Raw genomic sequence first — 23650 nt, 5'->3', positions numbered from 1 at the left:
TAATATACCTAACTAATAAATACAAATTAACCCATTACTGTAACTGAATGTAATGGCATGATGATGTAGCACTGGGATGTAAAACCTTAGCTGTAAAATGATGCATTTACCAGAATAAAGTATGAGCATTTCAACTACACATTTAAATCAAGAAATGTATTAGAATCAGTCATAAAACCATTTGTTGGTAAAAATTGACAATGTAGAGCCAGGATCAATTAGGCTCAGACATGTTAAATAAATGCAACCGCACAAAACCTCACAGATGGAGGGAAAGATAAAGCATTGCCTAAGTGAAATGATCAACTAGCAGCGTCTTGTCCCTCAGAATTATTTGCAATTATTCAAATGAAACTACTAATGCTGGCCTCTGTAAACATTCCCGATGTAAACATTTCAAGTTTTAAAAGTGGAGGATTGCCTACAGAAACAAGTCAGCATGAGTTTTAGCAATGTGATTATTTTATTTGTTTGTTACCATATTACCAAAACAAACCCGTAAAAGTCTGCATGGCCAACTTTGCTAAGTTTGCTAAGAGCCAAAACATTCCATGTGACAAAAAAATTGCGACTTGGGATACATTTTATAAAAACAGCACCTTATTTCAACCCCGTGTCCTATATGTTGAGATGACAATAGATTGACATTTTCACAGGAAATGAGCAACAGGATGCTGTGGTGTCGAGCAGCGTCGCTCAAGCTGGTTTTATACTGCAGCTGCAAACCAACACAACCCAAGTTATTTGTGTCATGTGAGAGGAAGTAATGTTGCTAACCTATACAACACAGGAGAGTCCCTGTTTCTACTACCTTTATGAACTTTTACTTAACACTTGACTGTGACGCAATTAATGTCCCTAGCATCACAATGTTGTGAATGTGCATTCTTTATGCATTCTCTATTTATAATTTAAAATTGTACAATTATTAAAATAATTAGGTGTTATTGACTTTTAAACAAATGGTTTTTCATTTTTATCGTCACCCATCAGGGTTTGTCTTGCTTTATATAGAAAAATGTTTTTTTTTTTTTTTTAAAGATAAATCAGAACACTTAAATTAAGCAACAAACCTCACTAAAGTTTTATTTTTCTAATAGGTAAAAATTCATGGCAAGGTTTGCAAGGCATTTTGGAGGAGTGTATGACCCTATATATGTAAAAGTATCAGTGGTGATATACTGTACAAATTCAATATTTATATTTATATTTCTTGTTCATCCAACAGCTGAAGCCCCGATCACCTTGTTTCGATTATTTGGTGGTGACAGCCCTTGTTCTGGGAGCCTGCAGGTATTTTATAATAAAACATGGGTTCCAGCAGAAGTCACCCCAGTTTGGAGTATCAATGAAGCAACCCCAGTCTGTGAAAAACTGGACTGTGGAAAAGCTTTTGATGTTCAACCACTTCAAAATCCCAATTCCCAAATGCAACACTCCCAAAACAATTCAGGACTGCTTCAGTGTAACTTTGGGGGTCCAGATTTTTTTAATTGCACAGAATCTCAGAAAGGTTATTACATTAATAGGACAAACGTCATCTGCAGAGGTAAGAATCTCAATACAAAGTTATTCCAAATGTAACTGAATGTGTCTTTTTTCAACATTACTTTTGGAACAGGCTAAGAAAATACAAAATAGCCTTTAGTCATACTAATAAAGTTAATCTGATTAATCAAAGAATTAATTTGTTTTTGCAATAACTGATTAACTGGAAAAGACACAATGGCTCTTGTTATAAACTTGGTACTTTTTAGTTTCTTAATTTCTTTGGCAGATTTTAACACATAACATTTTCCCATTTTCAGTTTCAGAGCAAAAACAGTATCTTCTTATTTTAGACTCAATCCACTGGACAAACTCTCTAAAAAAATCGGTGATGAGATAAGAAGTGGGATATGTGATGAGATAAGAAGTCAGAATAAAAATAACCTGGGCAAATTTGTTAAAAAACTGAGATGAGGTGTTCGGTATGGGTGGCCTGGTTCACTTTTTATGTGGGCCAATAATGCACCTAAGACATGTTGGTATCTTATTGTATCCCTCACTCTGTTGTGTGGCAATCCTTAGCAGCTATAATACTTTTTGGTGTTACTGGTAGTAGAAGAGAAAATACAGTATTTGGTAACCTTGGTCTCTCTATTTATTACTCAGGTCACAGAGCTGTGCGATTGGCTGGAGGTAGAGATGCTTGTGCTGGAAGAGTGGAGGTCTGGGAGGAAGGGTTTTGGGGCACTGTGTGTGACGATTGGTGGGACATGAAGGATGGCGATGTGGCCTGTGCACAGGTGGGCTGCGGATTTGCTGTGGAAGTGCTGTTGGACGGAGCACGCCAGTTTGGAAATGGGCACGGCCCTATTCTGATGGATGATATGAACTGTACAGGAACAGAGAGATTTCTGTGGGAATGTCCAGTTCTGAAACACAGCGGGGACTGTGGTCACAAAGAAGATGCTGGGGTCATATGTTCAGGTAAATCAGGTTATTATTATTATAATAATTAAATAATAATAAGCTGTATGAATCCTGTTCATGACTAGGGGCCCAAAGGGAGTGCTGTCTTGACCTTTGTGTTCCCATGGGTTGGTGAGTAATATCAGCTGGGGATCCAGAAGTTCACTTAATGATAACTTAGTGACCCCTACTTATCAGGTGCCTGAAGAGGCCAGACAGGGACTAAGCTAGGCTAGGGCTCATCTTTTGAAGTTAAGTAGCTTGGCAGCATTTGTGGCTTAGGTTCAGCAGGTGAAAAGAGGTAATTGGGTTGATATCAGGAAAAGATCTTCAGTCCCGGGCCGGGTTGCACCAATTGTATTTAAGCTACATCTGACTTAAAACAAGGAATAAGCCAGACGTAAAATATACGCCTGTTGCACCACCAGGATGTAAGTGCGTCTTTGAGTTACACAGGCTTAAATCCTACACCTTATAAAGGGTAGGCGTGAAACATTAGTCTTAGGCGTATCTCCATGGACACGTCAGTTTAGAGCTAAATTTCACCACCATAACTGGAAAGTAACAGAATGACACGTCTTGTCTATAGACTCCGAAACCAGTACTAGCAGGCAATGAGGCATGAATGGGTGTTGAGGGACAGGAGTAATCCCTTGAATATTTTCAATGACAGAGAACTGTTTGAAAGATTTTGTTTTCATTGCTGAGAATTTCAGTTAATTGAATAACTTTCCACCAATTTTTTTATGCCAATGGGGCTTTTCAAAACAATGTAGGGGACATGATAAATATGCACAAATCAACAGCTTGTCATGCCATTCATTGTGTTTCACTGGACCTGCAACAACGCATGTCCCGGTATGCCTGTGTGACCCTGAACATGTTACCTAACCTCCTTGTGCTCTCTGGGCGACAGTAGCTATCCACTGAAAAAATGGTTGATAACTCTTGTTTTAGTACCCTGAACAGAGCAGGAACGCCATTACAGTGATGCCTACTCTGCAACAAGGTGTGTTATTGAACGTTGTAATGGTGTGCTGAAGCAATGATTTCACTGCTTTCATGAAGAAATGAGAATACACCCAGAGAGAGCATGCTCAGTAGTAGCTGCTGTGATTGTGTTGCACAATATGTGCATTCAAAGTGGGATCCCACTGCCGCACGGTTGGTGCAACAGGCATAATTAAAATATTTAAGGCCAGTCTCAGGCGGATGCTCTAGAGGTGTGCCGAACTCAATTCAAGCACAAAATGTTGACTAAGTCCCAATTAAGTACATGAGTAGAGTGCCGCCTGAAACAGCTAAGTTCATCTTGACGATTTTTGGACGCTAGCATGCCTTCCTTTGCCATTCAGAGCGGCTCTGGTGCACCTTGGTTTCATAAGGAGCTCCAGCGGCGAACTGAACTAAACTGCACTTAATGCTAATGTACACAAATGATGCACAAATGACACGCTAAGCAGTGTTGTGTATCCCACAATGCTAATCAATCATGGCAGAGCCCACGGAGGAGAAGCCAGCCAGGGGCCGTATTCTTGAAAGTCTTCTTAAGACAAAACTTAAGAATGTCTGTAAGTCCTAAGAGTGTTCTTAAGTTTAATTCTTCAATTTTTCTTACAATCGTCCTAAATTTCTTCTTAAAAACTTCTTAAAAATTTTCTTTAAAAAAAAAAAAACCTGAGTAATACAGGCCTAAGGCAAACTGAATTTAAAAATACATTTTAATGAATGTATTTATTTTTTATTTATATGTATTAATAAAATAAATAAATAAATAAATAAACCACGTAAATCAATCCTTGTTTCCATAAATATTAACATGAACACAGACTTCTGTTAGTCTCATCTGAGCAATTTATTTTGATCCAATACATTCAGATAAATCTAAACAGAACCAAACCAACAATACAACTTCTTAAGGGTAAAAACAATCCCTAAGACTGAAAAACTTTTAAATTTAGATTTATTATTATTATTATTATTATTATTATTATTATTATTATTATTATTGCAATAAAGGTGACATAGATTATGTTTAAATGTGATTAAAACTTGTTTAGCTGTGTATTTGTTTGATGTCATCATTATGATCTTGTATTGAAATGAATGATGTATATATATATATATATATATATATATTATATATAATTATATAATTATATATATATATTATATATATATATTGTTCCAGAGAGCACAAGGCAATACGCTTGAGCGGTGGCTTGGACAGGTGTTCTGGCAGAGTGGAAATCCACCGCAATGGGTCATGGGGAACAGTGTGTGACAACTTGTGGGGAGAAGATGAGGGGGGAATGGTGTGTTCCATGCTGGGCTGTGGGGTCCAAGTGAAGGTCAAAGGTTTTAACACCACCTTCAAACACCACACAACTCTAAAATGGTTCTATCGTTGCACGACGCATGATCGTAGTCTTTGGGACTGCATGGAATACGTCAATAACCCACACCTCTGCTTGAAGTCCTCTGCAGCTGCAGTTGTGTGCAGCAGTAAGTAGTTTCATTTACTTGAACTGTTTGTATATCACTGTTCATCTAATAAATATAAATATTAACAAATACCTTGGTGTCACGGGTAGATTGGGGAGTGACGTCAGAGGCTGGAGAAAAAACACAACAGGCAGTACTGATAGGGAGGCTGAATAAGTGTAAGTGTGTTCATCCCCTATGGGAAGGACTGAGTGTGCTGCAGCAGTTTTTAAATCGATGTAAAATTCTCAGTAATCATCAATCGAAAAACATATACATATATGAATAAAACTTTTTTGTTTGCTATACGTCTGTCTTAAAATATTTAAGTATGTTTGAGCAGTTTTACGTTTATAGAGCTCTAAAGTCACTACATATTGCAAGAGACACCTGTGTATTAATCGTAACAATAATTTTTGAAAATATTATATTAAGCTCACAAAATATAATTCTTAGATTACATGCGGCACGTTAAAAGCATAATTGTCTAAGTGGATTTTGTTGTATAGCAGTTTGTTTAAATTTAGTTTAAATTGAATTAGATTTATAACAAAAAAAAAAGGCTTCATATTACCTGCTTTTTCAGTGGCAAATGCATTAATGTTGCATAATAAGACACTGTTATTATTACTTTTTGACCCCTAAGAAATACTACTTTAAATATTGCACAGTGTGCATAATTATAATTTTGGTACAGACAAATAAATGCCGTTTAAAACGTACTATAATACATTACGTTTCTGTATATTATAAACAAAACCCATGCATTTAAAAATGACGCAGATGCATTTTTTTGCAGTGCAGTGTCTGTCTCGGTGCCACACCCTCCTGACAGTCTTGGCAGAGTGACAGATGTGTTTTTATAAGTAGGCTCTTGCATAATAAAACAGATCTTTCAGTTTAAAATCACAGTCTAGCTTGGAATTACTTTTTCCAATGAAAAGTTTTAATATTTTAAACTTAATCAAAGATGGCCACCGGATAGGAACTGTAGTAGAATCTGGTACATTAAAAAATAATTTTTAAACGTTTTAAAACTTTTTTTTTTTTTATTTAATTTCAGATATGTTTAAGTTAAGTAAAAACTATTAATAATAACCTATTTGGTGTTTTGTTCGTTGAAATCTTAAAAAAAAAAACGTCTGCCCACCCTAGTGTTGAGAGGAATGAATGCGCTGCAGTGCGTTTTAATTATAAATAAAAACTTCACACAAAACAAATGACACGTTGGCCAAAATAAATAGACAAAACAATCTGGTGAGAAATATTGACTAAAACAAGTATTGCATTTGGTGTAAAACCAGCACAACCAGCAATTGTAAGTATTTGTTTTTAAAGCTTACTCCCGACTTTCTCTCCCGTTTTCTCCACACTAAACACCCAACCTCGAGTGAGTGATTCGTGCATCTATATATACAGATGTGCCAGGATTCAATTACTAATTAATCATTCAGCTGAATCCCAGCATGTGAACTAATTTGTCAATCTCCATGACCACATACTAATAGATATTTTATCTGCATGTGAAGTGATTGTGCAATCCTCGTGCCTAAATACACATATATGTTTTAAATCACTTGTGACACATAGCCCACATTATACCCCAAACATAAAACACAAAAACCCTGCCACACTTGGTTAATGAACACATTTTTTTAGCTAAAGGAACTGATAACCCAGGGTTAAAAAAACACGGTCAACATCTTTTGGTTTCTTGCATATTTTTTGCTTGATATTTCATTTACAGAACTCTACGGCGATGGCCAAAAGTTTAGCATCATCTGGAATTTTAGGACTGAGATAATTGAATTAACATAATAATACTACTACTGCTACTACTACTACTACTACTACTACTAATAATAATAATAATAATAATAATAATAATAATAATAATAATAAAGTTTATTTTGTATAGCGCCCTTAAAGGCAATCATCTCAGAGTGCTTCACAATTAATAATACTGCAATAAATAAACAGATTATGCATAAAAGAAACACAAGGAGATAAAACAATCATAAAAAATCACAAAAACACCTTTCTAAAAAAGTAAGTCTTTAAATTAACTTTAAAAACACTCAAAGAGGCTGAGTCCCTGATCTCTAGTGGAATAGAGTTCCATAATTTGGGGGCATAGCAACAGAAGGCCCTGTCGCCCATAGAGCACAGGTGGGACACACAGAAGTCTGAGATCAGCAGAGAATTAAATCAATTCTGAACCTGATAGGCAGCCAGTGTAAGGCCTCCAAGACAGGAGTGATGTGATCTCTTGAGAGGGACCAAGACAAAATTCTGGCGGCAGAATTTTGAACGAATTGAATTTTAGTGAGGATGCTATTAAACACCTTATAGATATTTTATTTAACATCATATAATCAAAGAAACTACAAACTGATTTAGCAAAAGTCTACCAGTAGGCATAAGAGTAGTACAGTATTCATGTTAGATTTCGAAATGTCACATATTTTTATTATTGTCAGTTTTTCGTCAAGTACCAAAAAACCACAAAATGGTATGTAATTTAATATGTTAGCGTAACATTAGTCAGCAGGCTTCATTCGACTTCATGAAGCAAAATTAGTTAATTCTGTATTGGCAAAATAATATGTACTTGAATGTTCTAAGATAAGCTATTTTGATTGGCAGAGAGTGGCTTCATTATTTATAATTTGTGTTACAGAATCCCTTGGACTTTCTCCCGTCACTGCAGAAGAAACCTGGACCACAGGTAAATATATTTTTCTACAATACCAGCATTGAAGAAGACCATGATTTTAATGAGAGTATAAAAACACAAATATATTAATATCTGCTTGCGGCAATGTAGGTTGCAGTGTGCAGGTGTAGAGGTGTGATGCAGTGTTCAAGATAACTGACAACAAAGTACTGGTGAACTGATGGTTTTCATTTGTAATCCAATAGTCTGATGACAACAGTAAACAATTATAAAGTTTTTTACCTTTAGAATGTCTCAGAATATCTTCTATAGCACCACAATGTTTATTTGTATTTCAGGGACTCCAACATCTGCCTTTATTTTAATAGAAAAGTCAGGTTTTCTGGTCACTCCATCAGTTCTGGGCTGTTTCGTGCTGTCATTTCTTCTGCTGCTGGTGACAATACTTTATGCTGTGCAATTCTGTAGATTCAAGAAAAGGGACAGTAAGTATTATTTGTGATTATTAATAATGATAAAGACAATACGACAAGGCCTTCTAGGAAGTCAGCTGCTAATAAAGAAAATACTGATGGATGAAGCTCGTTCAGAAACAAAAACCTTGTTTCAGACTTTACAGACTTAAAGTTAAGGGGCAGAATTAAGATACATTACTACATTTATTTGCAACAGCAAGGTTTATAAAACAGTTGAATAATTATTGCAGTTTTTGTTTTGGATAAACAAAAATTTGCCTTTACAAAATATTGATTAAAGAACAGTTTAAGGGTCTCTTTCTATGTATATACTGGTAAGTAAGAGACTAAATATATTTCACATGTAATAAGTTCACCCACAAGCTTAAAATACCCGGACCTCTTCCCATTCCCAGTATATTATACTTTTTTAGTTGACGAATACAGATTTTATAAAAAGAGTCAGAAAGAACAACTTGGTACTGGTAGAAAATGTCAGAGTTAAGTGTGAACTAATTCTTCTTGTTTCAATTGTATCATTTTCTGTTTTACTCTTCGCATTCTGGTATCTCAATAAAACTCAAAATATCAAATACCTAAACTCATAGCCTATTAGGTACACCAGAGTCTAACTAATAACCTGTCCACTTTCCCCTTGACATCCTAAAAAATGCCACATTTGCTGTACCTGGTAGCAAAGAGGAGTGTCTGAATTGTGATTGGCCGACTTTCTTGTCCCTCTAGTGATGCCAGTTCAGCAGACCGATTCTAACCTGCAGACAGTTGTCTTGGTAACAGAGGAGAATGAGTACCGAGATGACGTCAATCTCATTAGAGTTACAACAACAAACATACCAAACAGCAGCAATGGTCAGTCTTCCTGTCTGTCTGTCTGTAGCTGTGTATCTGTCTTTCTAAATCCGCAGTTTAACCTGATTGATGTGGCTCTTATGACATAGGATCAAATCTTTGAATCTATGGACCATTCTTACTAAAAAAAAAAAAAAAAAAAAAAGCACTAGTGTCTGTGGCTATAAGTGTAACAAGGCAGAGGCTGGGCACAAACAGATGACTCTGTGCACTACAAGCCAGTGTCTTAACCATAATGTTTCCATGGTTTTAGAGCTTTTAACATAATCTAAGAGAATCTGTAACGGCAGTGTATCACACAGCACTGCCCGTTACCTAAGCCTTTGGCTCATGACACTTAACTCTATCCATTGAATTCCAACAACCAGGTGATAGAGAGTGTGAGGGCTATACAGTAACGATTAAAAAATGTTTTCTTGGTATTGGTATAAGATTAACATTTTAAAAATGAGATTTAGCTTGTGGTTCTAATGATTTGTTAGGTACACTTTTGCTGATAAATGTTTTGAGGGGAAAAAATACATATTTAAAATAAATAACTTTAATTGCCATAGTTGCTTGTAATTTCATTGGACATTGCCAGTGAATTGAAGCAAGTCAAACTATTAATAGAATTAGCGAGCAATTGTAGTCTGTGGAGTCTGAGCTGTTGGTTGTTATTTTTGAAAGATAGATGTGTTTTTTAATCTATTCTGAGCAGATTGCTATCAAAAGCTGTGAATTGAGCTTTATTTGTGATACGCTGTAAAGACAGACTTCTGTCTGCTTATGAAACAGGAAAGTGAACATGAAGATAGATATTACATTTGAATCACAACTGGTGCACTGACTAAGAAGTAGGCCTCTATCACATGATGGAAGCCCAGTATTTATTTTATTTTTTAAAATTAAGCATTCAAGTCTGGCACTGTGATCATTGTCAGCCAGATAACTGACCACAGAAAAGACAAGGGTACTTAGCAAAATGCAAGGTCAGTTATCTAACGATAATGATAATCTGTAAGGATAGTGATATTATAAATGAATAGATTATGTTTGAATATATTGTTTTTTTTATCTATTTATGAAATGTTTTTTATGGTTATTTTGTGGGCTGGATCCATTTCGGACTGCTGTCTTCTTGCTAATGATAGTTAATTGCTCTGTTTTACCAACAACTTTGCAAACAGCTTTGATAATTACGCAATTTGACATTTAGAATGTATCATTTTTGTATCACTGCTTTTTTATCACTGTTTCCTCCATTCCCACTTATAAAACCTCATCTTTTATACCTAATTAAGGAAGGCCAGCAACCTTCGCTATTGAAAAAGTTAATAACAAGCACAAGGTTTTTGTGTATCAAACATGTGAGCTTTGAACCTGCAAGTTATGCCCTCTATGACGCTATGTATGATATCGTTATTTCCAGTAAATCCTCAATTGGAAGCCACTCAGCTTGTTAATGATGATTCCTCATTTGAAGCTGATTATGAGGACTATGATTTCAGTGTAGAACCTGCTGCCTCCACCTTTCAAAGTGAGTAGCCAACAAGTTTATCTATCTGTCTAGAAAACCCCTTTAGATGGGCAGTTTACGATACATTTTTGACACAGGACAACTCCATTTGGCTTTTCCGGTCTTTAAGATGTCTGGAAAGTGAACAGTCTTCGTCATTCCATTCAAGTTATGTGATAAAGTGACATTTCAACTCACAGCCCCGCCTACTCCACATGTACAGCATATAGACAGAGTTGAATGGTCACATGATTTGAATGGCATGGCTTTTCTGTCCTGAATTCTTGAGGCAAGTTCAAAGCAAGCTCAGAGAACATTATAATATTCAATAATAAAATAACTCTGAACCACTCACAAGGATTGGTAACACCATAAAATGGTAGGATACATTTAATAAAGCAATTAAAGTGTAATTTTGAGGTAATTACTGTTTAATATAAGCCCCTTTAGTCACTTTTGCAAACCATTTATTACTGGATCCCAGTTACTGTGACCAACTGATTTGTGGTAAGTTCTCTCCAGCTGTAAAAATATATTACATTAGATGATTCCATTCCGTAAAGGTTGGGCATGCCTCTTCTAAGAAGAATACTGTAAGTGTAAATGTTGGTATCTTTTCTATTCAGTGGTACTCCACAAGATGGGGATACCTAGACTTTCAAGAACCAGTGCAGTAAGAGCTGTGAGATAATTCTCTATTGGGTAGAAAAAGAAACCGTGATCATATACAGTATTTACTCCACAGTAGTATTATACCTTCCTTTCTGAGATGTTTTTTTTTAACTTGCATTCCAGATTCCCATCAAAATAGAACAGATAACAGGAGCCCTAGCATGAATACTATCCCAATGACAACCCTAGCAGAAGAAGGTACATACCTAAATGTCTGAAACATTAAGAATGTGTTAACATTTAAACGCTTGTGTTTATAAGGCCTATTTTTGCCCATGGCTTACGACAAACTATTTATCCAAATTCTTACATGACTATACTGTATGGTCTTCACAGAAGGTAATCGTTTGAGTGTTATCCACAGCTCTCTGGGCATCAGTCTTGAAACTGGGCTATGAAACATGGATTTAAAGTCTGTTTCAAAGCTCTTTTCAAAATGTCCACTCTAGTGCACTGGGGTTTGAGATCTGTCCTCTAAATCGCTGCAGGAAGACCAATTAAAAAAAAAAAAAAAAAAAAAAAAAAAAAAAACATAACAAACATAACAACAAGTGCTCTTCTTTTCTGTTCCGTACCACACCATGGATTGTTTGACAATGTGGGCAATAATTCCTACACTATCAGTGCTCTCGAGCAGCCATTTTGTAAAAAGCTTTGAAACAGACTTTAAAGTTCTAGTGTAAAGAGTTGTTGGGATGTTAACAATGAAAAGAAAAATTACAGGTACTTTATTTAAACAGGTGTAGCAACACATGAGGATGTGTAACGATATGTTTTTCGGAACCACGCTACTTACTATTTAACATCAGTCCTATTGGAAATGCAATGGTATATTTATAAAAAGCACACGATTTCACACTGTTGACAAATTATGCCTGTCTGACTGTCCACAACTCTGGACATTGTGATTGTACAGTATTGTTTTTCCTTACAGAATCCCAGTATACTCCCAACACAACCTACCCTGAACCTCTAAATTTGAATGAAGACTCCTCCAGCACATCTTCAGGAGAAAGCTACCAGAATAACGAGGCTGTGAACTATAACACTGTTGAGGGTGTGTATTGAAATGAAATGTTTGCATTTATATCCATAACACATTCTTGTAAACCATAGCCACTTGAGGGTTGTTATTGGGCACTGGAAGGGCTTCCTTGTTCAGTCCATATTTCCCAGCCTAACACCTAATTACTGTTTCATGGAAATTTATTTTCTTTGTACTTTTTTTTTTTTTTTTTTTTACTTTGCATATATTTAAAGTTACAGTTTAAAAAATAAAAACAATTCTTAGCAGTCTGAATTCCATATATTTCTGGGATCAATGTAGGATCAATTTAATAGGTACACATTTGTAAGTATGTTACATATTGACTCTATGGGTGTATCATAACCAGTTACTAATAACATTTAACTAATAACATATTCAATAATAACATGAGAATAAAGGAAAATACAGTATCTTCCAATAATTAAAAATAATTACATTTTAATGAAGCAGAATGTCATATTGGTAAAGTTTTTTTTAATTTTTTTTTTCAAACTTTCTCTGTAAAGCTAACTCTTTAGGATGTATACTTAGCAATAAAAAGCTTGCCTTTTTCTTACTAGAGTATGCTCAAATTAGCGTTATGGATGTGACTGTTGGATGGATGTGACAATGACAAAGACCTAAAGCTTTGATATATTGGCTGCCTAATTGATATGCTACTATATTTTAACATTCCCTAGACAAAGTTCAAGTTCAGCAGATTGATTGTGGGTATTGTACAAGAAAAAGTTACCTTTTTTGTGGCAGTATTTTTACATCTCTGTGAGTGTGTATGAATTTGTAAAGCTGCTAATCTAAAAAAAATAATGTCAGCGTGCAACTTCATGTTTTCATGTTATGTTATGGAAACTCTTCAGGCAAAATCTAGCAACACCCTTCACTTCGACCTGTAATCTAAGATGGCTGTCATATGACTTTTTGTATTCAGGATGGTAAAGACCTAACACTTCGAGATACTGGTTTCATACTTGGTGTACAGGTGTATTATGCGATTCTCCCTGTCAAGTTTAAATACAGGTGGTGTCCACTGAACTTTAACCATTTCAGTGCCACATTGTTTTAACCCACCATACTAATGGTGGGTTAGACCACTTGCTTTCAGACGGTGTCTTTACAGTTCGTATATTGCTGTATATTCACATACTATCTTTACAAACCATTCGATCATTCCCCTTAACTGATTCCCCAGGTGTGCTTAGGTTTTGTTCACAAAAAATCCCATTGAAATTATTTCTAATCTGATAGTTTTGCTGGCAGTCCATATTGGAAGCTATCCAATAATGTATATTTGGTGTGCACATCCATAACGGTGGAATTACCCTTCAGGTTTGACACCCCAGTGTATCACTGTGTAGACTGTATTATGGCTTCAAAAGCACACTGGAATGCAAATAATGATGCTGCTTTTGTGTGTGTGTGTATGTGTGTATGTGTGTGTGTGTGATTGTGTTTGTGTTTAGCAGACCCTATATATTGCAAAGATGACACACATGACCAGTTATTCATATAATGTTTTGTTTTCTCAGATTTCAGCAGATCCTCAGATTGTAGTCCTAAATCATATGTGGTTGAAAATGGTGTGCCTTCCCAGGGTGACAAAGATGTGGCCAGTGCCAAACCAGAAGTTCCCACTGGACCGCTCCCCTCCCAGTCTGAAGCCACCATGTCGCAGCCGCACTACTGGAACCAATTACATAACAGTTCCATTGCATTTAATCAACTCAATGGCAAGAAGGTTTTCTTAAATAAATTTATATGATTAATCTGTACCGGTAATTTAGTTCTAAATATCAAGAGAACTATTCTCATAGAGTGGCTGTAATTGAGCAATTTTCTGTATACTACACAATCTAATACTTATGCTGTTTGTCCTTCGTCACTAATAATCATGCTGTCTTGAAAACCACCAAAAAATTAAATAAACAGGCAACGTAAACTTCACAGTGTTCTTGTATTAAATATCAGGATAAATATTACATGAGGGTAAAGACTGAAGTCATACCGTAAATTAAAGGTCAATGACTAGAAAAACTAATTAGTAGTCGACTAAAAGTGAAAAGCACCCTGGAATGCAACCAATAATGCTGCGTGTGTGTGTGTGTGTGTGTGTGTTTTTAGAAGACCCTATATATTGCAAAGATGACACACAACTGACCAGTTATGCATATAATGTTTTGTTTTCTCAGCTTGCTAGTGTATTAATGTGTGCGTGTGTGTGTAATTGTATTTCAATCAGGTGTAATTGTTGTTTGTGTTTTGTAGACAACACACTAGACTCTTCCAGCACATCATCAGGAGAATGCGATGAGAACATCAGCAGACTTAACTCCAAGCCGCAAACTACAGGTCTTTAAAATGCAAAACCTCAAATATTTTGTCTTAAATATCATTACATTTATCAAGCTTAGTCTTATCTTGTTTTACGTCATTAGAAAGCGTCTCATTTTAAACAAGTGTTTTAACTTGGTGCACAGTGCCACCTAGTAGCTAAATATTGCAATTGCTTGACTGTTGGTAAAAAAAAAAAAGAAAAAGAAAAAAGTTTTTTGTGTATGTACTTTTCACCAGTCTATCCATCTGTTGGGAGTGTTTCATTCCTCTTAATAATTAGCATTAATTATATTTATAAGAATTATGATTTATATAGTGTTTCATTCCTCTTAATAATTAGTATTAATTATATTTATAAGAATTATGATTTATATAATGTTTCATTCCTCTTAATAATTAGTATTAATTATATTTATAAGAATTATGATTATATATATACACACACACACACACACACACGTATATAAAATCAACTACCAGATGCAATCTTTTGATTCTTATGTAAATATACTATGTAGATCATAATACTATGTTAATTTTCTCAAAACATATTCTTCAAATAGAATGTACTGTTTTCCTGTTGTAAATGTATATGGACTTAATCTTAAATTGTCAACAAAATGTGCTTATTTTTTTACTATGGAGAATGCATAACAAATTAATATTGACAGCTATGGTAAAAGACTACCTTCTTGGTTTCTCTGTGACAGAACCTCCTTTTGCAATGTGAACTAGACAGATTAACTTACTGCATATATCATAAATGTTGTAATGTTTTTTTCATTGTATTCTAACAGGTGTCTCTGAGAATCATCAAGGCAATGTTTGTCAAGATTCCTCATCAGGCAGTGATTATGATGACATTGCAGTCTACTACCATTGATGCAGAGCTGTATTTCACTGTGGGCATTCCTTCCATTCACCACAAGCCATTTAGTTATGGCAGCAGCACCAAGTGTTCAACAGAATTATAAATACAGATGGATATCTCTTCAACCAAGAGACCAGCCTACCACCTTTGTTTAATCACGGAGTGCTCAGGTTTGGATGGCATCACACAGCCAAGAAACTGCACAGCGTGTGTCACGCTTTTTCAAAACCATGCACAGCAGTTTGTATTGCTTAATTGACCATCCTTTAATGCCTGAAAAGAATACGGGCATTGAATCCCTAAGAGTCTGAATCCCTTATTGAGTCAATGCCCACACCTTCAGCTGCCAGCTGTCAAAGAGAACATCCTTTGGTTTTTACACTGTAGTTGCCAGTCAAGATGATTATTTAAGCACTTTTCTATATTATTTCCCTGATAAACAACAAATAGCCTTCATTTATGAAACAGTTGGAAGGTATCTGCCAAGAGAAGTGTCCAAAAGTGTCCCAGTGCAGTCAGAACTTCACTTTGCACAGGTACCAGATGAAAATGTGTGTTTGATAATTCAGCAAAACAACTTTAATAATCACATGTAAAACAATGGTTTAGTTGTTATGAATTTTTCTGATGTGCTACAGAGGCACATTCAGTGCAAATTCATAGATGCGAGTAATAGGCTACAAAAGTACTGATTGTGGCGCTACTATTCCTGAAAAAAATCCAGTTTGCCCTGTCCTTTTTTTATTCTGCGATGGTTTTACAACAAACTTCCAAGTGCCATGCCAGTGGGTGTCATTTTATAGCAATTAAGGAGGAACTATGCTAATATTTTAAGTACCACTCATTAGAAGAACCGTACGTTGAATGTGCACTGTATTAAAACAACATTGTAAGATATGTATCTTTGAGAAGCAAAGTATCACCAAAAAAGTGCACATAATTTCATATAATTATTAAAAATAATGACTTTCATGCTGCGTGTTTACCACAAACCCACTTTGTCAGTTTTGAGGTCTAGCAAGTACTGTACTGATCTCCAGCTGCACTGACAAGCATAGGCTTGTGTCTCCCTTCTAACCAGTTTTGCTTTTAGAGTCAGGTATGCTGTTTCAGGTATACTTTTAAAAAACAGAAGAAGAAAAAAGTCAAAACTAGATATACATGTATCAGTTTCCGGGGACAACAAATTTTGAAACATCGAACTTCTTTACTATTGGCTATCACAAATCTTAAAACAAAGCTACTCTGATTGATGTTCAGCAATCAAATACAAGCAGTTCAAATAAACCTTTTTTTCTTTTTTTTTTTTTAATGATGATTTATTATAAATAAATACATTATTTTGCTTTTTTAATGTCATTTTTCAAAGAGAATGTAATGGAGGAACATGGATATAATTATGATGGTTCTGAAATGTCAATGTTTAGAAAACAGTCATGCATGTAAGAAGCAGGCTAAATGGTAGCTCATTAGAAAGGAAGGAAGCTTTGCTACTTGGCTTTTCCAGTGATTCATGTACTTACCTAAAAAAAAAAATCACTTGACTGGTGCCATTCATAATCAGAAGACGTTGCTACAGGGAACTCACAGGTTCATAAACAGGATTATACAGTATTTCAGTATGCTGGGTAGTATTAAATGTTTCTTTCAAAAAAGAAATTTCTAGCAAATATAATTTATTACACCAAATATTTGTCACAGCAATACATGTTATTTAAAATTAAAATTAAAACATATATTTACAAGTGTTTTAAAAGTAAATGCAGACAATTAGAGAGATTTATAAATCTCAAAATGGTTTCAAGGTTTTCACAGTCAGTTTAGACCACTGTGAAATTGTAAGGTGGCAAAGTGTCCCAGTGGTATTGCTTAATGTTAAATAGCTCAGTCAGACTGTTGTCAGTGCATTAAAACTGTGTAATAACTTCTTGTAATATACGTTAATGCACCTTTTAATCAAATTCAGGACAATGATTATGACGACATAACCTTTATTAACATGGTTATTCAGACAGGCCTATGTTATAGAACAAACCCAGGACACAGTGTCTATAGGAAGTATTCACCCCCCTTGGACGTTTTCAGTTTGTTGTGTTACAACCAGTCAAAGCCCAGACTTGAATCCGATTCAGAATCTGTGGCAAGACTTGAAGATTGCTGTCCACCAACAATCCCCATTCAACTTGACAGAGCTTGAACAATTTTGCCAAGAAGAATGGGCAAACATTGTATGACCCAGACCTGGTAGAGACTTACCCCAAAAGACTCACAGCTGTAATTGGTGCCAAAAGTGGTTCTACCAAATATTGACTCAGTGGGGTGAGTAAATATCTAACCAAGACATTTCTGTTTTTTTTTATTTTTCATTCTGTTGTTTCACCATAAAAATTCTCTTGCCTCTTCAAAGTGTTGAGTATGTTGTGTAAATTAAAGGGAAAAAAATCCCATTCAAATGCATCAAGATTTCAGGTTGTAACACAGCAAACTGTGAAAACGTCAAAACGGGGTGAATACTTACTACAGGCACGGTAGTTATGGGGGTTTTGCTTACCTTTGTGAAATGCTTGTTCCTACACCATATGATATCAAACAGTTGTTTTTTTTCAAAGTTAATTAAAGATATATTTACTGACATTATGTAAATAAAAGAATACCACAAATTAAGTTTCAGATTGTAAAATGTCAGCAATTATCCTACATATAAGGTTGGCAACAAAAGCCAGCATTTTGTTTATATTTTGATGTTTTATCTGTTTGCTAATAAGTTTTTGCACAGTCAACATGTCAGCAGTGAAAATGTAGAAACATGAAAGTCTAGAGGAATTGCATGAATTCACTTCTCACAAAATGTGGGGAAAATAGGTACACTGTCAAAAGTATAGATATAGTGCCCATTATGCAACGGCTTTACATTTGACTGTGCAATTGCAGTAGAACCTATATGTAGGTTGTACTCTCACCAGGTCAAAACGTGGGGGAATATTCATTTTTTATTTTTTGCCAAAAATGCCTTGAGGAGTTTCAGAATCAATGCATCAGAGTTTTAGAGACAAAATCACCCTTCTGAATGCTTTGTGTTGACCGGTGCAGATGTCATTGGTACAAGTACATCAAGGTTGTCTGGATCCATATCTGAATACTCATACTGAAAATATATATCTTTAAGATCAAACAGAACAGCCTGCCAAACCAGATTTATGTATACAAATCAATTCAATTTGACACAATTCCATACAGTAGTTGTTTTTTTTAAGAAACTTCCATAGGACTATGATTAAAGTTTTTTTTATTTTTTTTTATATGCTCAACCTACTTTCTGCTTGCTACATAATATGATGAGTTGTTGGCTGAATGGCTTATTGCTTTAATTTTCTGTGAAGAGAAAAAGAAACAGATGCTTAACAAAACCAACAGCTAGTGAAGCTACAATTATGTAAATAGTGTTTACAATAAATACATATATTTACACTTTAAATACTGGTCAGCACCACATCAAATATCACCTTAAAAAGAATTACCCAGATTTCTGCCATTCAGAGATCACCCAGGAGACGCACAGCAGCCACTACATTGAGGGGCAAGACATGTTACTTTCCTATGGTTGTTGCTGATTTGTTGCATACAACTCACAGCTTATACAAACCTCGGGGATCACATGACTCCTTATATGCCACATACATTTGCATACACTATAAATGAAGGGATATTTATTTACTTACATTCTGAATTTTTTTGGCCAATCAGGGTACTTATATATTCCTTTTGTACCTACTAATCAATATCTCAGAGACTCCTGCTGATAATTTCTACCTGACTGCTTTGGTAATTTAATGTGTGACTTATTTTTTATAGGCTAAATCCACTATAAAGTCAACACTTAATTGTATATTTAAAGGGAAGAAAAATAGCATGTTTGCACTACTTTAAAAGAAGCTTTTGTTATCGGACTCGAACAAGTGGGCGACTGATAAATCAGCTGTTCAGAATTACCACATCTCTGCATTAACTGCCTCTTGTTATTGATTTTCTGAATCAACTATTGTGTGGATTCAGGAGAGAGTGCATAAACGACAGAGAGAGGTGGAGTTTGGTGGAGTTGAGCGAATGGTTTTGCTCAGCGTTTAATGAGTGAACAGAACAGTAAATCAAAAGGTTGTAACAAAAGCAGCACATGCACGTGAGGCCAAAATAAACAGACAAACAAAACAGATTAACACTTAAACAAACAGTGGACTAACAGACAAACACGGTGAGTCAAAACAAACGGTTTTTATATATATATATATATATATATATATATATATATATATATATATATATATATATATTTTGTTTCGTTTTCTCGTTCTTAATTCTCTCCTCTCCACACCCGTTCTCCACTCACCGAACACACAACCCCGAGTGGGTCAAAACATGTAGCTTTTATGCAGCTGTACCGAGACGCGATTGCAAATCAATCGTTGAATTGGAGTCGCGGTACAACTGCACGTGAATTAATAAAGTGCAATTCCCCGTGCTCACATATTATTACATTTTACTTGCACGTGAAGTGCTATGCAATCCTCGTGCCTAAATACAAATATACATTTTAAACACTTGTGTTACACAGACCCGTTTATATCCCGCGTACCAATGACTGTACACCAACATTAACACACAACATAAAATACACACAGGGGCGGGCACTTTGGCACAGGGGGTCTATTCAATTTATCTAACTAGTGGCTAATGTTCACAATGCTTAAGTTTTAAAATAATAATCCTGCTTATTTTCAATAGCAAAAACACACAAAATAGGCTCACACATAATTTTTTTGTTTTTTAGTTTAAATCAACAAAACAATATATCTAGTATATCTAGTAGATAAAGAAGTATGTAGTGATTTGCAAGTCTGCTTTGCATTGACATTCCCAAATCCATTCAGGTCATCATAAAAAACAAACTGCCAGAGTGTACTTTAATATTCTTTTTGTGAAAGACTGATTTCACTAGAAAACAGACACTTGTATAAAATGAGAAACTTTCTGATTATAGCTTCCTATAAGACACCCATCTGTAATGTGGTTTTCAGATAACAAGTGTAATCAAAATCTAAGCTTTTTGGGGTGTCTTGGCTGTCACAGATGGACTCTTAAATCACATGTGGGAGCTTGATAATGTGGCCCCCATTGGGATGTTTGTATAAGTTAACACAGCCTGATAAATATGCATTTGGGAAAAATTAATGCAGTGTTTTGAATAAGAAATCCTAAGTGCTCAACACCACAGATTGAATTCAGGCTTAGTTCTTTTAAACTACCAGAATGATACTCTTCTCAAGTGGCTGTACATATTAACTGATATAAGTTTATTTCTATTTAACTTAAATTATATAAACAAGCAAAAAAAAAAAAAAAAAAAATCCAAACAATTTAAATAACAGATTAACAAGTATGTCGCTGCCTGATCTCATAGTCCCAGTTTAAGAAGAATCAGTGAAAAGTCAATATTAGAAGCATCTGGAAATGGGTCATGGAGAAGGTTATGTTTTTATCATGAGTAACCCTGAATGGAGATTTGCTGCAAGGAGATCACTATGGAAACACAGGCCAGCAAACCAGTTAAAAAGACAGATGGAGTCGGGTTTATCCAAGGAAAATAAATCCCTTTAGCAGCACAGCTTTAGTAGATGTTTATGGTTCAATTAAGTAAACATTATAGGTTTAAATTATAGGCGTTTATTTGACAGGTGGTGTTTATGTTTTGTTTTGTGTTATTTTTAGTCATTAAGATTTTCATGGATCCTAACTTGTATATTTAAGGACTCTAAACACACCAGTAAAATCACTTATCGCTTGTTAAACGTTCTCTTTCAAACCAAGAGACAGCCAGAGTGATGGCCGAGTCCAGTCAAGGATATAGGTGGGGCTCGACAGTTAACCTATAATTAAAAAATATACTTTTGCTTCATTTTCTATTTCATAATGGACACACCCAAAGCTCAGGCATATCATGCATCTGGCTTGGGCCATTTTATGCTTGGTATCCTTCCTGATATGTAAAATACTTTGTTTCAAATTGGTCACACACACGGTTTGTTTGAACACCCAGTCTAGTACTATAACTACTGGCACTGGTATTTACTGACTGTACTTGGTTCATTAGTCCTTTTTCACCAAGTGTATAACTGCAAACTACAACAAATACATTTCATGGTCTTTGTTAATGATGTTTAACATGCCTCTCTCACTAGACATGTGCTTGTTATTGTCAGAAAAGTATCAAAAAATTATATTCTGTAAAAAAAAAAAAAAAAAAAAAAAGCATTTAAGAACAACATTTCCCCTTGGTCACATATTAAGATTACATGGCATGAATTATTTAACGCAGATGACACCCAAAATTATGTGCGTACTAAATCTGATGTTGATGTTGCTGCCTCTGTGCTTGCTGATTTGCATTTCTAATATTAAAAATTGGATGTCACAAAACTTTCTGCATCTTATCTGTGACAAGATTAGGCACTGTCTACCAGTTACGCAAAGCCAATGCTGTAAACTTGTCAGTTGATGGTACTATGCTTGAGTTTAGATCCAGAATGAGAAATTAGGGAGTTATTTTTAATCCTGGATTTATTTTGAACCTCACTTGCAGAATACTGTTAAGGCATAATTTCTCCACCTTAGAAACATCGCTAGGGTGCGACCTGGTTGCTGGTATGCTGGTTCATGCATTCGTTTTTTCGAGGATTGATTATTGTAACGCTCTGCTTGCAGGGGTCTCCAAAAGCACACTGTTCAAATTACAGCATGTCCAAAACTCATCAGCTCGTATCCTGACAAGGTCACGTGCAAGGGATCATATCACTCCTGTTCTAGAGTCCCTGCACTAGTGGCCTGTCAGGTTTCCTGTTGCGACCCAACCAACAAGTATTCTGTTTTGTCAGGGTTAAGTTTCAACCAATTGTTAGACATCCAGCTATTAATATCAGACAGACAAGCGGACAGAGTACTGCTCATCCCAAATATCAAGATATAGCTGAGTACCATCAGCATACTGGTAGAAAGAAAGGCCATGTGCCCTGATCAGTTCCCCCAGCGGCTTAACATAGATGTTAAATAGTAGGGGAGATAATATGGACCCCTGTGGGACTTCACATGTGACTGGCCTGGCTGAAGAGGATTAGGGACCCATTGTTATTTTTTGGGAGCGATCAGTCAAAAATGACCTAATCCAGTCAAGTGTAGTCCCGCAGATGCCCATATCCTGCTCCACCCTCTGCAATAAAAGACAGTGGTCTCTTGTGTCACATGATTAAAAAGGCCAAACCCCCTTTATTGAGCACACTAAGTAACTCATCAAAAAATACACAAGGTAGCTGTCTAAGTACTATGGAAGGGTCAGAATCCAGACTGATTAGTGTCAAGGAGTCCACAGAAGGACAAATGTTCTTGCCTAAGAAGATTTGATATGGGTTGATAATTATTAAACCAATTATGGTCCAGATTAGCTTTATTTAACAATGGGGAAACTGATGCAAGTTTTCAAGTTCTGAGAGAAGGAGAATCCAATTTTCTGTGCATATGTTTTTTTTTTTTTTTTTTTTTTTTAAACTAAAACAAATATGTACTTAATAAGTTAATAGATAAAAAAAAAAAAAAAGTACAGGTGGTTCTCCATTGGTTATTTGTTGAGCCGAGTCAGAAAAAAAAAACGTGAAACTCTGGTCTCACAAGACATCTGACACCCCGTGTTCACACTTGCGGTTTAGGCCAGCCCAGGGCCGACCTCTCTCATGTGTGAACGCTTGAAAATTGAAAAGGCGGTCCTGGGCCGGGTGAAATTTAGACCAGCTTTTTGATGCGGCCTAAAGTACCAATGCTGCCTCAGGGCCGGCCTATTTGCCTGTGTGAACCCAACGCAGGCCCTGGGCCGGCCTTAACACATCAGTGCGGTGACGTAGCTCAAACCACACCTCTACTAGGTTGAGCGCAGTAGATCAAAACAATGTTTGTTTTAAGGGGTAGCAGCTGTGACGATGCAGAAATTAACCCTTAGCGGTCCATTTATTCAGCGCTTGTCAGGCGCATCAGGTCCAATTTATTTTCACACAAGCTGTTTTAATTTTATTTTTTTTTCCCCAGAGTAAAGCAGGTTTAAAATGTATTGAATCGCGAAAGGACAGTCCTGCATCTCCAGCCAAGCCCCACCCCTTGTTCACTGTATTTTTCACATACCTCTTTATATACGTAGATACTCTCCTGATCACTTGTTTTATCACCAAACTCCTCAATAATGAGATCCAAGTCA

General features: G+C 35.7%; 1 protein-coding gene across 2 annotated transcripts; it reads left to right on the top strand.

The window, feature by feature from the left end:
* Nucleotides 1–1139: 1139 nt before the first annotated feature.
* Nucleotides 1140–17484, top strand: LOC121314963 (T-cell differentiation antigen CD6-like). Of its 2 annotated transcripts, XM_041248765.1 has the most exons (12): nt 1140–1549; nt 2155–2472; nt 4648–4959; nt 7619–7666; nt 7954–8100; nt 8815–8940; nt 10352–10459; nt 11234–11308; nt 12045–12167; nt 13685–13885; nt 14421–14504; nt 15287–17484. In XM_041248765.1, exons 1-12 carry the CDS (start codon nt 1429–1431, stop codon nt 15370–15372), a joined length of 1749 nt encoding a protein of 582 aa, XP_041104699.1. In that variant the 5' UTR covers nt 1140–1428; the 3' UTR covers nt 15373–17484. The 2 variants fall into 2 exon arrangements, with proteins under 2 accessions (XP_041104699.1, XP_041104700.1); XM_041248766.1 differs by lacking the exon at nt 11234–11308.
* Nucleotides 17485–23650: the final 6166 nt, after the last annotated feature.

Source organism: Polyodon spathula, chromosome 4, assembly GCF_017654505.1.
Source record: "Polyodon spathula isolate WHYD16114869_AA chromosome 4, ASM1765450v1, whole genome shotgun sequence".
Lineage (NCBI taxonomy): Eukaryota > Metazoa > Chordata > Actinopteri > Acipenseriformes > Polyodontidae > Polyodon > Polyodon spathula.
The sequence above is the reverse complement of the archived record's forward strand: the minus strand, read 5'-3'. Positions and strand labels throughout refer to the sequence as shown.

Bases quoted from the DNA above. Each gene is read 5' to 3' on its own strand.
- LOC121314963 (XM_041248765.1), top strand. From the start codon at position 1,429: ATGCAACACTCCCAAAACAATTCAGGACTGCTTCAGTGTAACTTTGGG. The intron at 8,941-10,351 runs GTCAGTCTTCCT...CGTTATTTCCAG, and splicing joins CATACCAAACAGCAGCAATG to TAAATCCTCAATTGGAAGCC. The intron at 13,886-14,420 runs GCAAGAAGGTTT...TGTGTTTTGTAG, and splicing joins TGCATTTAATCAACTCAATG to ACAACACACTAGACTCTTCC.